Source organism: Choristoneura fumiferana, chromosome 23 (genome assembly GCF_025370935.1).
Source record: "Choristoneura fumiferana chromosome 23, NRCan_CFum_1, whole genome shotgun sequence".
NCBI classification, from domain to species: domain Eukaryota; kingdom Metazoa; phylum Arthropoda; class Insecta; order Lepidoptera; family Tortricidae; genus Choristoneura; species Choristoneura fumiferana.
In genome coordinates this window covers 13588826-13604382 of record NC_133494.1, presented here as the reverse complement: position 1 = coordinate 13604382, position 15557 = coordinate 13588826, and the positions used below count along the sequence as shown (strand labels likewise).

General features: G+C 37.6%; 1 protein-coding gene across 1 annotated transcript; it reads left to right on the top strand.

Moving 5' to 3' along the window:
• Positions 1 to 1179: 1179 nt before the first annotated feature.
• LOC141440654 (uncharacterized) lies at positions 1180 to 12715 on the top strand. The gene is made up of 14 exons (XM_074105178.1): positions 1180 to 1376; positions 1488 to 1569; positions 1680 to 1767; positions 2179 to 2281; positions 3603 to 3684; positions 5478 to 5574; positions 6062 to 6275; positions 6922 to 7003; positions 7083 to 7173; positions 8169 to 8274; positions 9113 to 9206; positions 9282 to 9378; positions 10059 to 10385; positions 11666 to 12715. The coding sequence occupies exons 1-14, from the start codon at positions 1355 to 1357 to the stop codon at positions 12425 to 12427; spliced, it is 2247 nt and encodes a 748-aa protein (XP_073961279.1). The 5' UTR covers positions 1180 to 1354; the 3' UTR covers positions 12428 to 12715.
• Positions 12716 to 15557: the final 2842 nt, after the last annotated feature.

Below are 15557 nucleotides of genomic sequence, written 5' to 3'. Positions count from 1 at the left end.
GGGTTCCGCACGCAATGGGTGCTAACGGAATTCCACTGTCTGTCTGTGTGTCCGTCCGTCCGCCCGTCCACACAGAGGGCCTACTCCGAAATTCGAAAATCGACGTTCGTATCGTACCGTCCCTCTCACTCTCGTATTAAATAAAATACTCAAAAGATTCAACAGTGTAACTGTCAGCTCAGCAGGGCTACTACGTAACTCGAAACTCGAAGTTCGTGTCGTACCATCCCTCTCGCTCTCGTATTAAATAGTATAAGTGTCAAAAACTTCGAGTTTTGTAGTAGCCCTGCTGAGAGACCAAACGGCACAGATGGCCTAGTGGTTAGAGAACCTGACTACGAAGCTTGAGGTCCCGGGTTCGATTCCCGTGTTGGGGCAGATATTTGTATGAAAAATACGAATGTTTGTTCTCGGGTCTTGGGTGTTTAATATGTATTTAAGTATGTATCTATATCTATATAATTATATTTATCCGTTGCTCAGTACCCATAACACAAGCTTTGCTAAGCTTACTTTGGGACTAGGTCAATTGGTGTGAATTGTCCCGTGATATTTATATTAATTATAAAAAAGAACTAACCTAAGATAGCTTAACTAACTGTAACAATGAAAATTATAAAAAGAATACCCCGTCTAAAAGATCTGCCTGTGGCAGGGTTCCCATGACGCTGGCCGCATTACACCTTTGGACCGCAAGTGAGATCCGCTGGGATAAGTACGCGCCAGCTCTTGGGTCCCCAGAAGCGTCGACCAACCGGGACGACAGGGCCTTTATAAAAAACTTCATGTTGACTTTTAGTTTTATAAAAATTAAAAATTATAAAAAAAATATGTACAAACTGCTTTTTTTGTGGCTGTTTACATCTGATTGCCTTGGTCTTAGACGAAGATTTTATTTTATGCACCAGAGCATAAAAAGTAATTTTATGTCGCCTAGATCTAGCATAAATACGAACTTAACGAGCATGAGAAGTGAAAACATGATTTTTTAGCATTTTTTTGCTAATGTCTGGTGTTGTATAGATAATGGTATGGAACCCTTCGTGCACAAGTCCGACTCGCACTTGGCCGGTTTTTGACATACATCTAAAGGTGTACGTACTGTACGTATAGTGTACGTTTTTGGGTATGCGTGCGTGTGTCGCAGACTTGACTTGACTGACAGACCAAGACCACTGACAGCAAGCAAAGACAGTCAGTCAAACTTCAGAGGGATAACTGACAGAACAGAAATCAAATCAGAAATCTCTATTGACATTGAATTTGGGAACAAACAATTTTTAACAATCTTGATTTAAATATTTATAGAAGTATAACTTAGGTGTAATAAGCATAAATATAGTAATTAGTTATCATGGAGGAAAAGTCTTTTCTATGTAAGTATGTGTCTCATAATGGCACATTTTGCATTGCTGACTCGTCATATTGCACGAATTACTGTAATATAGGTTTATTTGTGCATTATGTATTTATTATTTTACTTACAGGGACAGCCGAACTTACGAAGAAGATGCTTCAGCTTCGATTTCAGAATAACTGGCTGTTCAAAAAGAAAAAACAGCCCTGGACGTAAGATTATTTTGAACTTTGGATTCTAAAGTTTTGTCAGAAGTTTAATTTTATTCACTGCTTACTCATCTTTTTCTGCTTGTTGACGTTACATTTTTTATTGTTTGCAGTGAGTTTCGTAATATATTGTTAGAAAATGGATACCCTGAAGCTATGACTCTGAACCATGTCCGAAAAAAATGGTCCTACACTTATGATGTAAGTAGTTCATACTCATTTAAAACAAATTAATTACTTCTATTAGCATTAGCATGTACAATTACTAGCATAATATGAGCCTTTATTTCCTAACACACTTGGGATCAATAATTTTCACCACTTCTTTCTGTCACACAATATAGAATGAGGGTAAAAGGAGACGACGAATGTGATTGTTAGCACACACGTATTAGACAATACTGCCTCTGAACACTTATACACACACAAACATTACACCTGTGTTCCCAAATGGGGTAGGCAGAGCACACAAAACATTACCATTTCAGAGCCACTTTTAGCAATTTAAGGTTTAAAGTTTGAACACTTATAATGCTAATCAAATTTTTTTTACAACTGAAAATTACAAATCTTAAAACATTGGTACTGATATTAATTATTTTATATTTCCAGTGTTACAAAATAGCGAAGAAAACAAAAAATAAGAACTGGAGATATTACAAGATTTTTGAGAAACACTTTGGTAAATCCACCATCCTTGACAAATATGAATCATGTAAGTAGCAGTTTAAAAAAAATACAACCAAATTGATAACCTCCTCCTTTTTTGAAGTTGGTTGAAAAAGACTAGACAATAACTTAAAAAAAACTAAAAATACAAGTGCAGTGATATACACGCATCAGCTCAAAGAGCTGCTAGTATATTATTTGTCTAATAATAATAATAGATCTTGCAGAATAGCAATCAACATGTTCTTGGCAGATGAATCACAAGCAAAAGCTGGTTGAAAATAAAACCGATTAAAAATATGAACTACATTTTCTGCCATAGGACAGTGATATCATTGTGAGGAAAAGATTTTGGTACATAAGGCTTGAAAATCACCTATAATTTTGAAAACTTAACCTCTTCTGTATAGTAGACTTTTTTTACAATATTTTATTTTTTATGAATAAAAAATGAAACAAAATTTATTCCTCATCATAGGTATTACAAAAAGGTTATAGATGGATAATTGTACAGCTCATTGTCTCTTACTACATTAATATTTTTATTATTTTATGTGCAAGAAAAATTTGAAAAGAAAAACAAATATTATTTTACAGTAACCATTCATGATTGCTTATAAATTATTATAGTCATTAATTAATACTTTCTTATTAATGTTTTTATTCATATTATTTATTTGAAATAACATCACAAGGAAGTTATTACTTGGAATAGAGTTAGGTGCTCAAACTACAAGTGTTTTTATGACACTTAAATATTTGTTCTCTCTCAAACCATAACACTAACATGCTAAGCCCATTTTGGACATCCTTTAAATTGGTCCTCAACTGGTCTCATCCTCAATCTTGTATGATGTCATTGGCATCGTCGTAATCTAATAGAACGCGAATGCGCGATCATTGCGCGAGTAAGCGATGCGACCATCGCGTGTTCGCGCGATGGCAAAAACTGGGTGTCCTATCATCGCGCGAATTGACGACGCAATTATCGCGCGAATTTCAATTAGGACACCTATTCGAATTCAGTATGTTTGATCGCGCGTTCGTACGAACTAAGTTCGCGCGAATAGATTTACAAACATTTGAGTCGCGCGACCGCGTCGTGCGATTGTCAGTTAGGACGCCTATTCGAGTTTAATATGTTTGATCGCGCGTTCGTACGAGTAAAATTCGCGCGAACCTACGATGATCGCGCATTCGCGTTCTATTAGGACGATGCCATCCAAGTGGATTGGTCATCTTGTATACATTTTTTTATCTGATAAGTTAATTTAGTTCCTTGAGCAACTGAATACCATTGACTAAATTTACATCAATATTCACACATATCAATAATCAGATCAGTAAAAATATATTTTTGACAACAGGGAATGATAAATGGAGATTGAAACTGGTAGTCTGCATCACTGAGGCAAAGGAAATAAAAGTTGACCATCAATACTTTTGGAAGTAAGTTCTTAATCTATTTGTGCCCTATTTCACAAAGCTACAAGTTACAATTTACAAGCGGTAGTCTTTGTTTAATGCATTGAAAAGAGGCTACCGCTTGTAAATTGTAACTTGTAGCTTCGTGAAATAGGGCACTGGTCCTACACTGTCCACTTTAAACCTTTTCTAGGCTTATTTATGCTACTACAAATGAATCATAGTTTTATATTTCTTGCCTATTATGATGGATTAATTTTAAAACTATACTATTTTTTAACAACTTCGATTTATTTTAGTACTTAATTTTAAATTTAGCAAGGCCAAAAATGTGGTCAATATACCCACTATGCCCGGTAAAGGGTTAAAAGGAATTCTTTCCCACACACACAAAAGATACTCATACTCATACTCATACTCTTTTATTGCTAATATCATTATTACATATAAAGAATGATATGAAGCCAGGCCAGCACAGCATTCCCCGAGCAATACGAACTAAGGATCTTTAAAAAAAATCGAGCCTGTTAGTGAATCAAAGTGCCGACAACGCACCTGTGATACCCCTCGTGTTGCGGATGTCTATGGGCGACGATAAGCCGCATGCTCAATTGCCCACTCTTACCTAGAAAAAAATTTTGAAGGACCATAACCTGTTGTATGCAATAAAAAAAAATGTTTGTGTTATTTCTCTCAAATAGTTAAATTTTTGCAGATTAAAATAAAAATAGAAAAAAAAAACGTTAGTGTGGATTGGTGTCAAGGCATACAAGAGGTGAAACCAACTACACTATAAGGTAAACGTATGAGTGCTCGTCGCTGTCCCAGTAGTTGGCATCTTTAATCTTATGTCATGAGCAATAGAGATGACAGCAGGTGTCGTCTATTGGGCACTAGCGTGTCGAGCACTCGGACGTTTACCTTATAGGTACTCGTAACTGGCTGCAAGAGCAAAATCAACTCACTATCTATATCTGGGCCAATCAACTTTTTTACCGACACTAATCTGTCCGCGACATTTTTCAAACAATTGCAGATTTTTGTAAGTAACCATGTTTTTTCTGTAATTTAATAAATGGTGTACATGAATACATGCCATCCTATGTAAATTCAACCTATTAAACCTTGAAATATCTTGTTGGAAGTACGATTTTTTGGTAACGCCAGAGACAATTTTGGTAACGCAGGAGACGCCCAAAGTGTCGGTAAAATAGTTGATTGACCCATCTAATACCTACCTTTAAACGAGCATAATACGGTATTTGACTATTTTGTATAAGTTTTATAAATTAAAACTACACAATGCCTGTTATCGAATAGAAAAACAATTTTTAAGCTACCTTTACAAATAACAAAGTTATAAAGGTTTGAAATTCAAGATTAGACAGAGAAAGACATACTGGCATGTGACGTCACACGCCAGTACCGCCATACTTGCAGCATAGAGAAAAGTGTTTGAGAATGAGACAGGTATATAGATTTTTCAAAAAATCACTATAAATCCAATTATAAACCAATTTAAATTTTCTCTTCGCTAAACACTATCTATATATCTATATTTTCATAATAATATTAAGATGGCAAAATCAGGAGTTGTCAAATACCGTATTCGAGCATTCTTGTATACTCGTATATAATCAGGATCTCGGAAACGGCTCCAACGATTTCGATGAAATTTGGTAAGTGAGTTTTTGGAGATGAAAAATCGATCTAGCTTGGTCTTATCCCCAGGTACTTTTTCTTTATGTGAATACTACATACTCGTATCATATTTTTTAAATAAATAGTTGCAATATTTTTTTAATGTAATTTTACAGAGAAGTCGAAAAAGCGTTACGGAGCCAAGACCTCCCGAGTATCTGCTGCATCCAGGATATAAAAGGACTGTGGCAGCACATCATTACCACCTTCAATGTAAGTCGCCAAATTAGTTATTCACAACGAAATATTGATGAACCAATACTTATTATATACACTGGCAAGTTTAGTAAAACATCCTAGTCCTAATACTAACTATACTTACCAGTGGCGTGCACAGTAGACAGCGCCAGTAGCTACACCCGTATGCCAGCATCCGCAAGGGAAGGCAACACTAGCACTGCCTACCCTCGTAGCAACACTAGTGTTGCCTACCCTGCACGCTACTGATCCTTACTAATATTATACATGCGAAAGTTCTCTTGTCTGTCTGTTACCCTTCACGGTTAAAGCACTGAACCGATTTGAATGAAATTTAGTATGAAGGTAGTTTACGATTTTGGGATGGGCAAAGGAAAATTTTATCCCGGAAAATTGCACCCCATTGAAAATTGAAGTCGCGGGCTAAAGCTGTATAAGAAAATTAAAATGTGGGTATTTTTTTTCATGGGTATGAACAGTGATTGTCTAACTTTTCTTTTAGAGGAAGTACCGTCAAAAGACTAAAAAGGATATCGATCCAAGCTGGCCTCTTTATGATGCTATGGTGGACTACTATCAGCGCTTCGACCCTGAATACTTGGTGAAGCTGGAAACGGAGACTCCTGTGGAATTTTTCAGTCGCCAACGGAAAAGCTCAAATAAATATATCAAAAAACAAAACAATTCCACGGAGAATATGGGTGATGAGTTCCAGTGTAAGTTAGTCATTTGATTTTACCAACAGGATTCGGTTGTCTTATTTCTGTCACTATCCTATTATGGGGATTCAAGAAGCAATTATAAAAATGCTACTAGTACCTGGACGACCGAGAAGAGTCCGGGCCAAAGTGTGAACACGCGTTTACCTAGAGATAAGACCAAACCTGTTTGCCCCCGAAAACACCTTATGTACCAAATTTCACTGAAATCATTAGCCGTTGAATTGCTGATTTGAAGGTATTAGACTAGATCGATAAATTATCGCAACGACGATCTCGCAAATGGCTCTCACTGTTTTGACAAAAATCTAAGGGTTTTGGGTCTCTAGGAATCATTCATTCGGGGATTTTTTTTTTGATAAAATAGTTTTGGTTTTCAATAAATACAATGGATATTATAACTTATTACTAAAACAATAACTTTGAATTTCCAAGTCAATGAATGTGGTCGCTAAATCGCCCCTACTTTTTTAACGGTTAACGTTACATGTGGTTCGGTGGCGCCATCTGTTGTCGAGTAACTGAATATTAGTAATAGCTACCGGATAACAGATGGCACTGCTCGAAACCTGAAACAAAATAAACTCAGAAGAGAGATGACCGGCCGCCGAGGTATATTCTTAAATTAACAATTTCCTTTCAGGGTCCAAAGACATTACAGAAACATTCATACAGATAAGACTGCAAAATGATTGGTTATTTAGAGAAAGGAAATGGGCGTGGAAGTAAGTGGAACTGGTTTTTAATTCATTCAAGTCACATTTCTATGAAGTAGCTTCACTATGATTGCTTTTGTTTTGACAGTGATCTTCTGAATATAATGAAGCAGGAGTATGGATTTCCTGAAACTTTAAATGGCAGAGAAATATGTCGGAAGTGGGCAGCGACGTTTGGAGTAAGTAAATCCCTGAATATCTGACAAATTTGAATTTAAAGTTTTTTTTACTTCCCTTTCGACTTGTTATTATTTCTGATTCAAGTATAAGTATTTATTGTATACAGGGTGTAACATTCATATCGGTCAGTATGGGAAAGTCTGAAAGTATAATACATACGAAGATCCGTTCTTAGGAACCATGTCATCGATTTTAATAACAAGAAAAACTGCATCCATACATTTTCAAAAACTTGTACTCAGCTCGGGAATCGAACCCGGATGTTTTGAAAAATAAAACTTACATTATTAAAGAATATGTTATTTCAATGCATTTTATTCATTCTAGATATCGTACTTCATAGTAATATTTATTGCTTATGACCTGCACTACCGATATCGAAATACAAATAATGTAAGTTTTATTTTTCAAAATGACCGGGTTCGATTCCCGAACGGAGTAAGTTTTTTTTGTAAATGTATGAATGCAGTTTTTCTTCTTATTAAAATCGAAACCATGGTTCCTAAGAACAGATCTTGGTATGTCTTATAGTTTCAGACTTTACCATACTGACCAATATGAATGTTACATCCTGTATAGTTAGGTATTTGGGGTTTACATATGCATTTATATTTATTCAAATGTTTTGCTCTATTGGTCGATCCTGGTTTTTTTATTGCTCTTCTATACCACTCAAAGGTTGACTGGCAGAAATCCCTGCAGGGACAAGTTCGCTTTTGTACTTAACACTTTACTTTTTTTTATGTAAGTAACCTTTTTGTTTTCCTTTTTGTACAATAAAGAGTATAAACAAACAAATAGATGAATTTTAGAAGCAATTGCACTTTTTTTTCTCATCTCTTTTGCTAACTTTTCAAAATCCTATGTTCAATAATAATTTAAGATATTACCCCAATGCTACTTACAGTAGATCGAGGTTCGTTTTAAGTCTTTGACATTTGTTTGACACGTTGTCTTTACTTCCTGTAGAAGTCATAAAATTTATCTTTTAAAGGAATACCAGAAGGCCAAGGCGACAAACAATAAATCTTGGATTTATTACACCCTGTTTGAGCTGTACTTGGGAGAAGAAAGACTCAGCCTAAATCCTCTTCTCGGGTGTAAGTACCACTTCTCTTTACTGAATATCCTACTAATGATTATAAATGCGAAAGTTTGTATGTGTGTGTGTGTGTGTGTGTGTGTGTGTGTGTGTGTGTGTTTGTTACTCCTTCCCGCTAAAACAGCTGGACGGATTTGGATTAAAGGTATGAAGATAGCTGGGCGACTGGAATAAGACGTAGGCTATTTTTATCCCAATTATCCCACAGGATAGGGATAAAATCTTGACATCACAACCACTGCGCTAAGCGTCATAAAATGTTCCACGGCTCTTTTAATTTAATGCATCGTTAATGAAAACCACGATGGTAGTTTTTTTTTTGACATTCATAAGTGCTTGTTATAGCCTAAATTGAATAAAGATATTTTGACTTTGACTTTGACTTTGATGTAATTTGTGGGAATTCCCAAAAGAATTTAGTTAGTAGAATTCCCGGAATGTAAAAACTGTCAGATCTATGGATTACGCGTACAAAGCCATTGCAGGTGGTAGGACCTTGTGGAAGGTCTGCCCGGATTGCTACCTCCATCTTGCTCGCTAATGCTGCCGTGAAGCAGCAGTGCTTGCAACTGTTGTGTTTCGGCGTTTAGAGTAAGACACCCGGTGAAATTACTGGCACTTGAGGTATCCCATCTTAGGCCTCTAGGTTAGCAACGCATCTGCAATACCGCTGGTGTTGCAGATGTTTATGGGCGGTGGTGCTCTCTTACTATCAGGAGACCCACTTGCTCGTTTGTCATCCAGTCGAATAAAAAAAAAAGCCGCGGGTAGAGTCTAATGATACAATAAAGCAATGTTATGTATCTAGAGTAATTTTCTTTTTCTTTCGCTGACAGGGCAAGAGGAATGGGTGCTTAATCTCATTAGCGCAAGAACTGAAATGGATTATTTATTCAAGTTCTCCCTCAGAGACCAAATCGGTGCATGGAGGTACATACTAAATCATATTTTATTAATGCTTTTGAGACTATTAAAAGTGAGATTAATTATTCAATATCTGTTCAGGGAAGTTGAAAAAAAATTACGGAGCATTGGAATACCTATCGACCATAGCTTGCTGGATCTAGAAGACATTTGGACGCATCTGCTGAAAACATTCAGGGTAAGTTCAGTTAGGGTTAATTTGACGGAACCCTCTGTAAATGTTTGTTGACTTTTTTTATTGTTTCTACATTGTTCGATATTCAAATTGTACCGCAGCAAAGGCGTGACAAAAGCATGACAACATTTTAAATCATGTCCGTAGATTTTTGAGCCATCTTCTTGTATGCCCTGGTCGCCCTGGTGTCCTGCATTTTACCCTCTACAATTAGACGTAGGATTCGTATTTAGGTTTTCACATTATATATTATGCTTATATTATTATTATATTATGCTTGCACTGTTGTGTTTCGGCGTGGAGAGTGAGACAGCCGGTGAAATTACTGGCACGTGAGGTATCCCATCTTAGGCCTCTAGGTTGGCAACGCGTCTGCAATACCCCTGGTGTTGTAGATGTTTATGGGCGGTGGTGATCTCTTACCATCAGGAGACCCACTTGCTCGTTTGCCATCCAGTAGAATAAAAAAAAATGCCAAAATAGTGCAACTTTTTGATCTTTACAGCTGTTAACACGTCCACTTTTTTGCCAAGCTTCTGTACGTCACTTGCACTAATATCTGCCACAGCGGAGCGTGCAAAAATATCCGACACATCAGATATTTATGCACCCTTTGTTGTGTCAGATATTGCTGCTGGTGACTGTACGAGGGGCTACTCGTTTATAATTTAATTTGTTCCCAGTGGAAACGCAAATTCGCTGAAAAGGGCATGCTGAGCGAACATTGGGCGTATTACGACGCGATGGCGCATTACAATGAGATTAAAAACAAGCCCAAAATCAAGGAGCAAAAGGAGGACCTTGACGGTTACGATCACGTGGAACAAGATGATGATTTTGAGGATGATATCAAGCTGTTTGATCTGAAGCAGAAGCTGAGGCCGAAGGCTGAGTGCCTGCACCAGTGTCGGTCGTGCTTCGGCGAGGACGCGTGTGTGGATGTGTATGAACAGACTGACGAGGAGGGAGTGGAGTTGGCTGCTAAATTGAGGGTTATCGGTGGGATCGAGGTAAGATAATCGATCGTTTGTAGCTTATTCGCCCGTGGCTCGAGACTCGCTCGTCGCCCGTGACGTCACAGCCTAAAACAAAACAGTATTCATATTTTTTTTATGTTAAACTTATAAATCAATTAAATAAATCAATAAAACTAAAAATATATAATTATTAATTAATTATAGCAATGCATGAAAAATAAAAGGTACCTAGTCAAGTAAGTGAACAATTGTGTCCACTGTTGCTATTTAATTTCCTCTCAATCGAAGTGAAAAAAAGAGCGTAAAACTCTGGCTATATGAACGTCTCAGGTAAAATGACTCGTTTTATGCTCTTGTTGTACAATCTATTTTTTTTTACCTAAGATACTACCTAATTGTCGCACAAATGCTTAACACTAAAAAAACAAATGACGAGTGTGCTGTCATATTTTGGCTTAGGGAATACTTTTCCTATTACCTACCTTCTCCAGCCGTACCAGTCAACTAGGCACTATCTGCCGAAACAGTAGAGATTTTATCATCGTCACCCATGTACAATTTTTGCCAAATTAAATTTAACGCGTAGACTTCCTGCCATTTTCTTTGTTCCGCTTATGTTTACCGGGTAAAGTTTTGAGATATACATTGTTTATGCATTCATGCTTTGTCTGAGCGAGTGACCATCTTATTCAATTCTGGGAATAAGCCAACGTGAGGTTTGTATTCATTTAAGAAGAATCGTTTATTTTATTTTTTGCCTTTATATTGTAAAATGTAATTGCGTTAAACTTGTTTCTTTATGAAAAATAAACCGTTAACGCTTACTCAAAGATGCACAAAGCACTGATATTATAATTGATGTACTAATGTACCTATAATCAGTTCTATCAAAGGGCTCAAATCGATCGAACTCTCGATCGATAACTAGATCGATTAAGTACGTATGCGCCAACTTACCGTGGTCGTTCTTCTCCATTCACCATGTAATCATCTCCATTTAAATGCATTTAAAAGATTACACAAGATTACATGTCATCTTACCTCGCCTGTTTAGCTAGAAACACACTGACGGCGCAGGCGGAGCAGTTCGGCGCGGCGCGGAGGCGGTACCGGTTGTAATATTCGAGCTTACATGAAAGAGGCCACACAGAATACCGCGCCTCGTTTATTTCCCGCACGGTATTCTGTGTGACCTCTTTTTGTTAGCTCGAATATTACAACCGGTACCGCCTCCACGCCGCGCTGCACCGCTCCGCCTCTGTCAGTGTGTTTCTAGCTTTATAGTTTAGAAATGCGTTGGTTTTTGTTCACAGATTGATAAAGCTGACAACCTACCCTCTCAGATATGTCTCAATTGTCTGAGGGATCTAGAACACGCCTACAAGTTCAGACGGAAATGCCAAGACGTGGACAAACAGTTCCGATCAACAAAATCAATCAAAATAGAAACAACCACAGAAGACAACGGGCACGACCATGACAATGAAAATATACATGATAAGGGTGACTTGGATGAATTAGATGCCCACTTCGACGTAGATTTCGTTAGTGACTCCGAAATGAAACAAGAAAAGAGACTAGCCAAAAAGGAATCAAAGAAAATTTTAGTAAGAAAGAAAAAGAAAATGAGGAAACTTAGGTATGACTACTGGAAGGTCTGCGAAGTGTGCGGGAAGCACACGAGGAATCTCCGGAGTCACCTGGACATGCATTCTACGGGGAAGGGCTACTCTTGTGACGTTTGCGATAAGAAATTCAAATTTAAAAGCGGTTTGGTGATCCACAAAGCTGTTCACGATCCGACGCCAAAGAAGACTTGTGAAGTCTGCGGGAAAACCTTCCATATTCTAGCTCAGTATAGACGGCATTTTGTCCATCATGCGAACCAAAGGAACCACGAATGCGAGACGTGCGGTAAAAGGTTTAATACGTCCGAGATATTGACTGTTCATAAAAGGACGCACACGGATGAGAGACCCTTCAGTTGTTCCCTGTGTTGGAAGACCTTCCGAACCTCCGGCTGCGTCAGTAGACATAAGCGGATCGTGCACACGAAGGCAGTAAAGAGTCAATAGCGTCTTGTTATTTTATTTGCTCTCAGTTGTTTTGTGTTTGTTTTCCAAGTAAGTGTTCATGACCCCTAATTTTATCTTTATTGACGTTATATCTATTCGTAAACGTTCGTATGTGAACCTTGTTTTATTAAATTTAAATTGCAAAATATTGTTTTAAAATTTTATAATTCCGATGACCTGAGCTGATTGAAAACGTTGATAGACAAAGATGACAAACACTTTTTGTAACTGTCTAATTTTTAACATTAAATGCTCTAATGTGGCAATAAACATTAATTTCAATTTTAATTCCTTTTTCATCGGTTTCCTACTTTTTATGTCATTATCTATAAGCTTCGAGATATAACTAGAATCGATCTTTTGGGTGACACTCTTTCCCGGCCCGGATAACACCGACATGGAAATACCGGCCCTGTTTTTTGTGTACACGCCCATAGAAACTGACAGAACTTCTATGGGCGTGTATACGAAAAACAGGGTCGGTATTTCCCTCCCGGTCGGCCGGGAAAGAGTGTCACCCGATCTTTTCCCATGAAGAATTTACTTGCAAGAAGAACTATTTCGACTAAGTTATGCTCACAAGTTTCGCCAAATAGTAGAATAAAAAATATGCTAGTTCTCTGTCCACTGGGAATCTCAAAAAATACCTTCCTATTTAGTATTCTTCTGGAAGTCTATGGGGAAAGCCTAAGTACAACAGTGGACGTCCTACAGCTGACATGATGATGATGATGATGATGAGTATTCTTCTATGAATTAAAAAAAAATGGTTTGCATGACTTACAGGTAATGATGCACATAATGGCAATTCGCATCTCAACCTAGTTCCACACACTTAAGCATTTGATCATTTCACAAGCAAACTCTAATGAGTCTGCAAAGATAAACAGGCGACGACGTATCTCCCGTGTTGACTTAACCGAAATCAAGGAGCAACGTCCTTTTCTCACTTATCTGATCCCCGATCTTTCTTACACAAGGATGTTTGTTCGCAGCGTCTGCATTTTATCAGTATATAATCCAAGGGGTACCGACGTTGACCGATAATGTCCCAAAATACAGGTCTCGTTTAGTTTAAACCTAATGGAATGCCGATCGGATCGTCGAAGGTGTAATAAGGCGCATGGCTGCAGCGCCGGCGCCTAAAGTTCATCGTTCACTCAGTTCGCGATCGGCTGCGCCCGCGCACGCAGTCTCACGCACGTAAATATAGAACTAGCGTACGAAACAAAAAGGAAAACTTGAAACTAATTCAGACTAGAATATTTAAAGGACATGGCGGTGTGTAGTATGGTGAGTTGGAATTATTTTATTTTTTATACGTAAGTCTTATTATTGTAATGAAAAGTCTTTATCATGGTAATATTGTATTGATTTATAATAAAGGTCTCTGGAGTTACGTGATTATCGCCGGGTCACGATTGGATTTACTAGTAAGATAGGAATAACTACTAATTAGGCACAGTTTTATTCATGGGTGTGTACCGGCGCCGCTATGGTATAAGGACACCCTTATAAAGGAAGCACCGTTAGATACCGAGCTTATTTAAATTTAAAATTTTGAAAGTTGATTCTCGCCATACTGGGTCATAAAGATTAAGTAAATTTTTAGCTAGAGTCCGGTAGAGTCGAGTGGGTTCAATTTCTTCTATGAACGCAGTACTTTAGGCAGTTGTGATCCCATGCAGAAGATAGTATTAATAGGACATTATCGAAACTTTTCAAAATTACTTCAGCACAAGGAAAATTTCCGAATGGACGGTAGGTTAGGTGAATATCACATAAAGTGCAATATACTCGTAACGAGCTAATTTCCCGGCTTATGATAGAATATATTTTAATTTAAGCACACATTTCAAACTATATGTCACTAATACCCAGTAATAAATAAGTACCTACCATCTTTTATCTATACAGTATTGTTAAAATTACAATAACAACGCGTAAATAGTACAATTTAAAACGAATTTACAATCCTTTGTTATTCAGCATGAGTAAGTAAATATTTATGTGATCACTGACCAATAAAAGCTTTAATCTTACAAGCTACATAAAACACGATCAGATTCTTCTGTGTAAAGGGCTTTTTTTCTAGTAGCGAAAGAGCATCATAACAAAGCCTATGTGATGTTATTTATGAGTGTTGTGATGTGACCTTTCACTTGTGACTGCGTCTCATCTCAGCCTATATACGTCCCACTGCTGGGCACAGGCCTCCTCTCAGAATGATTCCGCACATGAATTTCAAAAAACTCAGAGGTGCGAGCCGGGGTTTGAACCCACGATCCTCTGCTTGAGAGGCCATAGGTCAAACCACTCTGCCACCACGGTTACTGCGTCTACTTATACATAAATCAAAACAATCAATGCAAGCATTGCAATTAACACCGGACGCTTTTCGCACCTCGTAAAGCTGCGCCTGAGTGACAAAAATAAACAAAGATGATGACTGCGAATTGAAAGCTCGGCAACTTGTACAATCACCACCACTGACCACTCGTGAACCTTAATGAAACGTAACAAGGCGCAAGAATGGTCAGTGACCTTTTTAATTTAAGTGTGTTGGCGATTGTACATCAATACAAGCCAGTTTTCTATCCAGCCAAACGAAAGCAGGTGCAGTTGTATCGCGTCAATTTGATTCATTAATCAAAATGCCACCGAGAACACGACAGGCTGTTTAGTGAGAACCGGAATGTACAGAATTAAAGGTCCAGGGTCAGAAATAAAGCTGGTAGGATTACGCCTACCACTAGCCGGCTGCTCATGTAACTCGTAAACGAAAGGGCGATGTTACTTGTAACTGATGGTACGGATGAGATTAGTTCCTAGGCAAGTAATACCGCACTAGTATAAACCAAACTGTTAGATTCAAGAATTCAATGGAATTTTGTTTGTTGTTCCTTCACGCTAAAACGGCTAGACAGATTTGAATGAAATTTGGTATGTAGTTAGCTGAAGGTTTGGAATAATACATTTCTATATTCCCACGAAATCGGGGTAAAATCCCAATGTACTTTTTAGAAATTCTAGGGGAATTTAATAAAATCTCGGGATTTTAATTCAACTGCTGGACGCGTTTAAGCCGCGGGTAGGTAAACACTCACTATACAGTACCTATATTAAAATA

Coding starts and splice junctions, on each gene's coding strand:
- LOC141440654 (XM_074105178.1), top strand. CDS start 1,355: ATGGAGGAAAAGTCTTTTCTAT. Junction 1,570..1,679: donor AAGAAAAAACAGCCCTGGAC/GTAAGATTATTT, acceptor TATTGTTTGCAG/TGAGTTTCGTAATATATTGT. Junction 8,275..9,112: donor CCTAAATCCTCTTCTCGGGT/GTAAGTACCACT, acceptor TTTCGCTGACAG/GGCAAGAGGAATGGGTGCTT.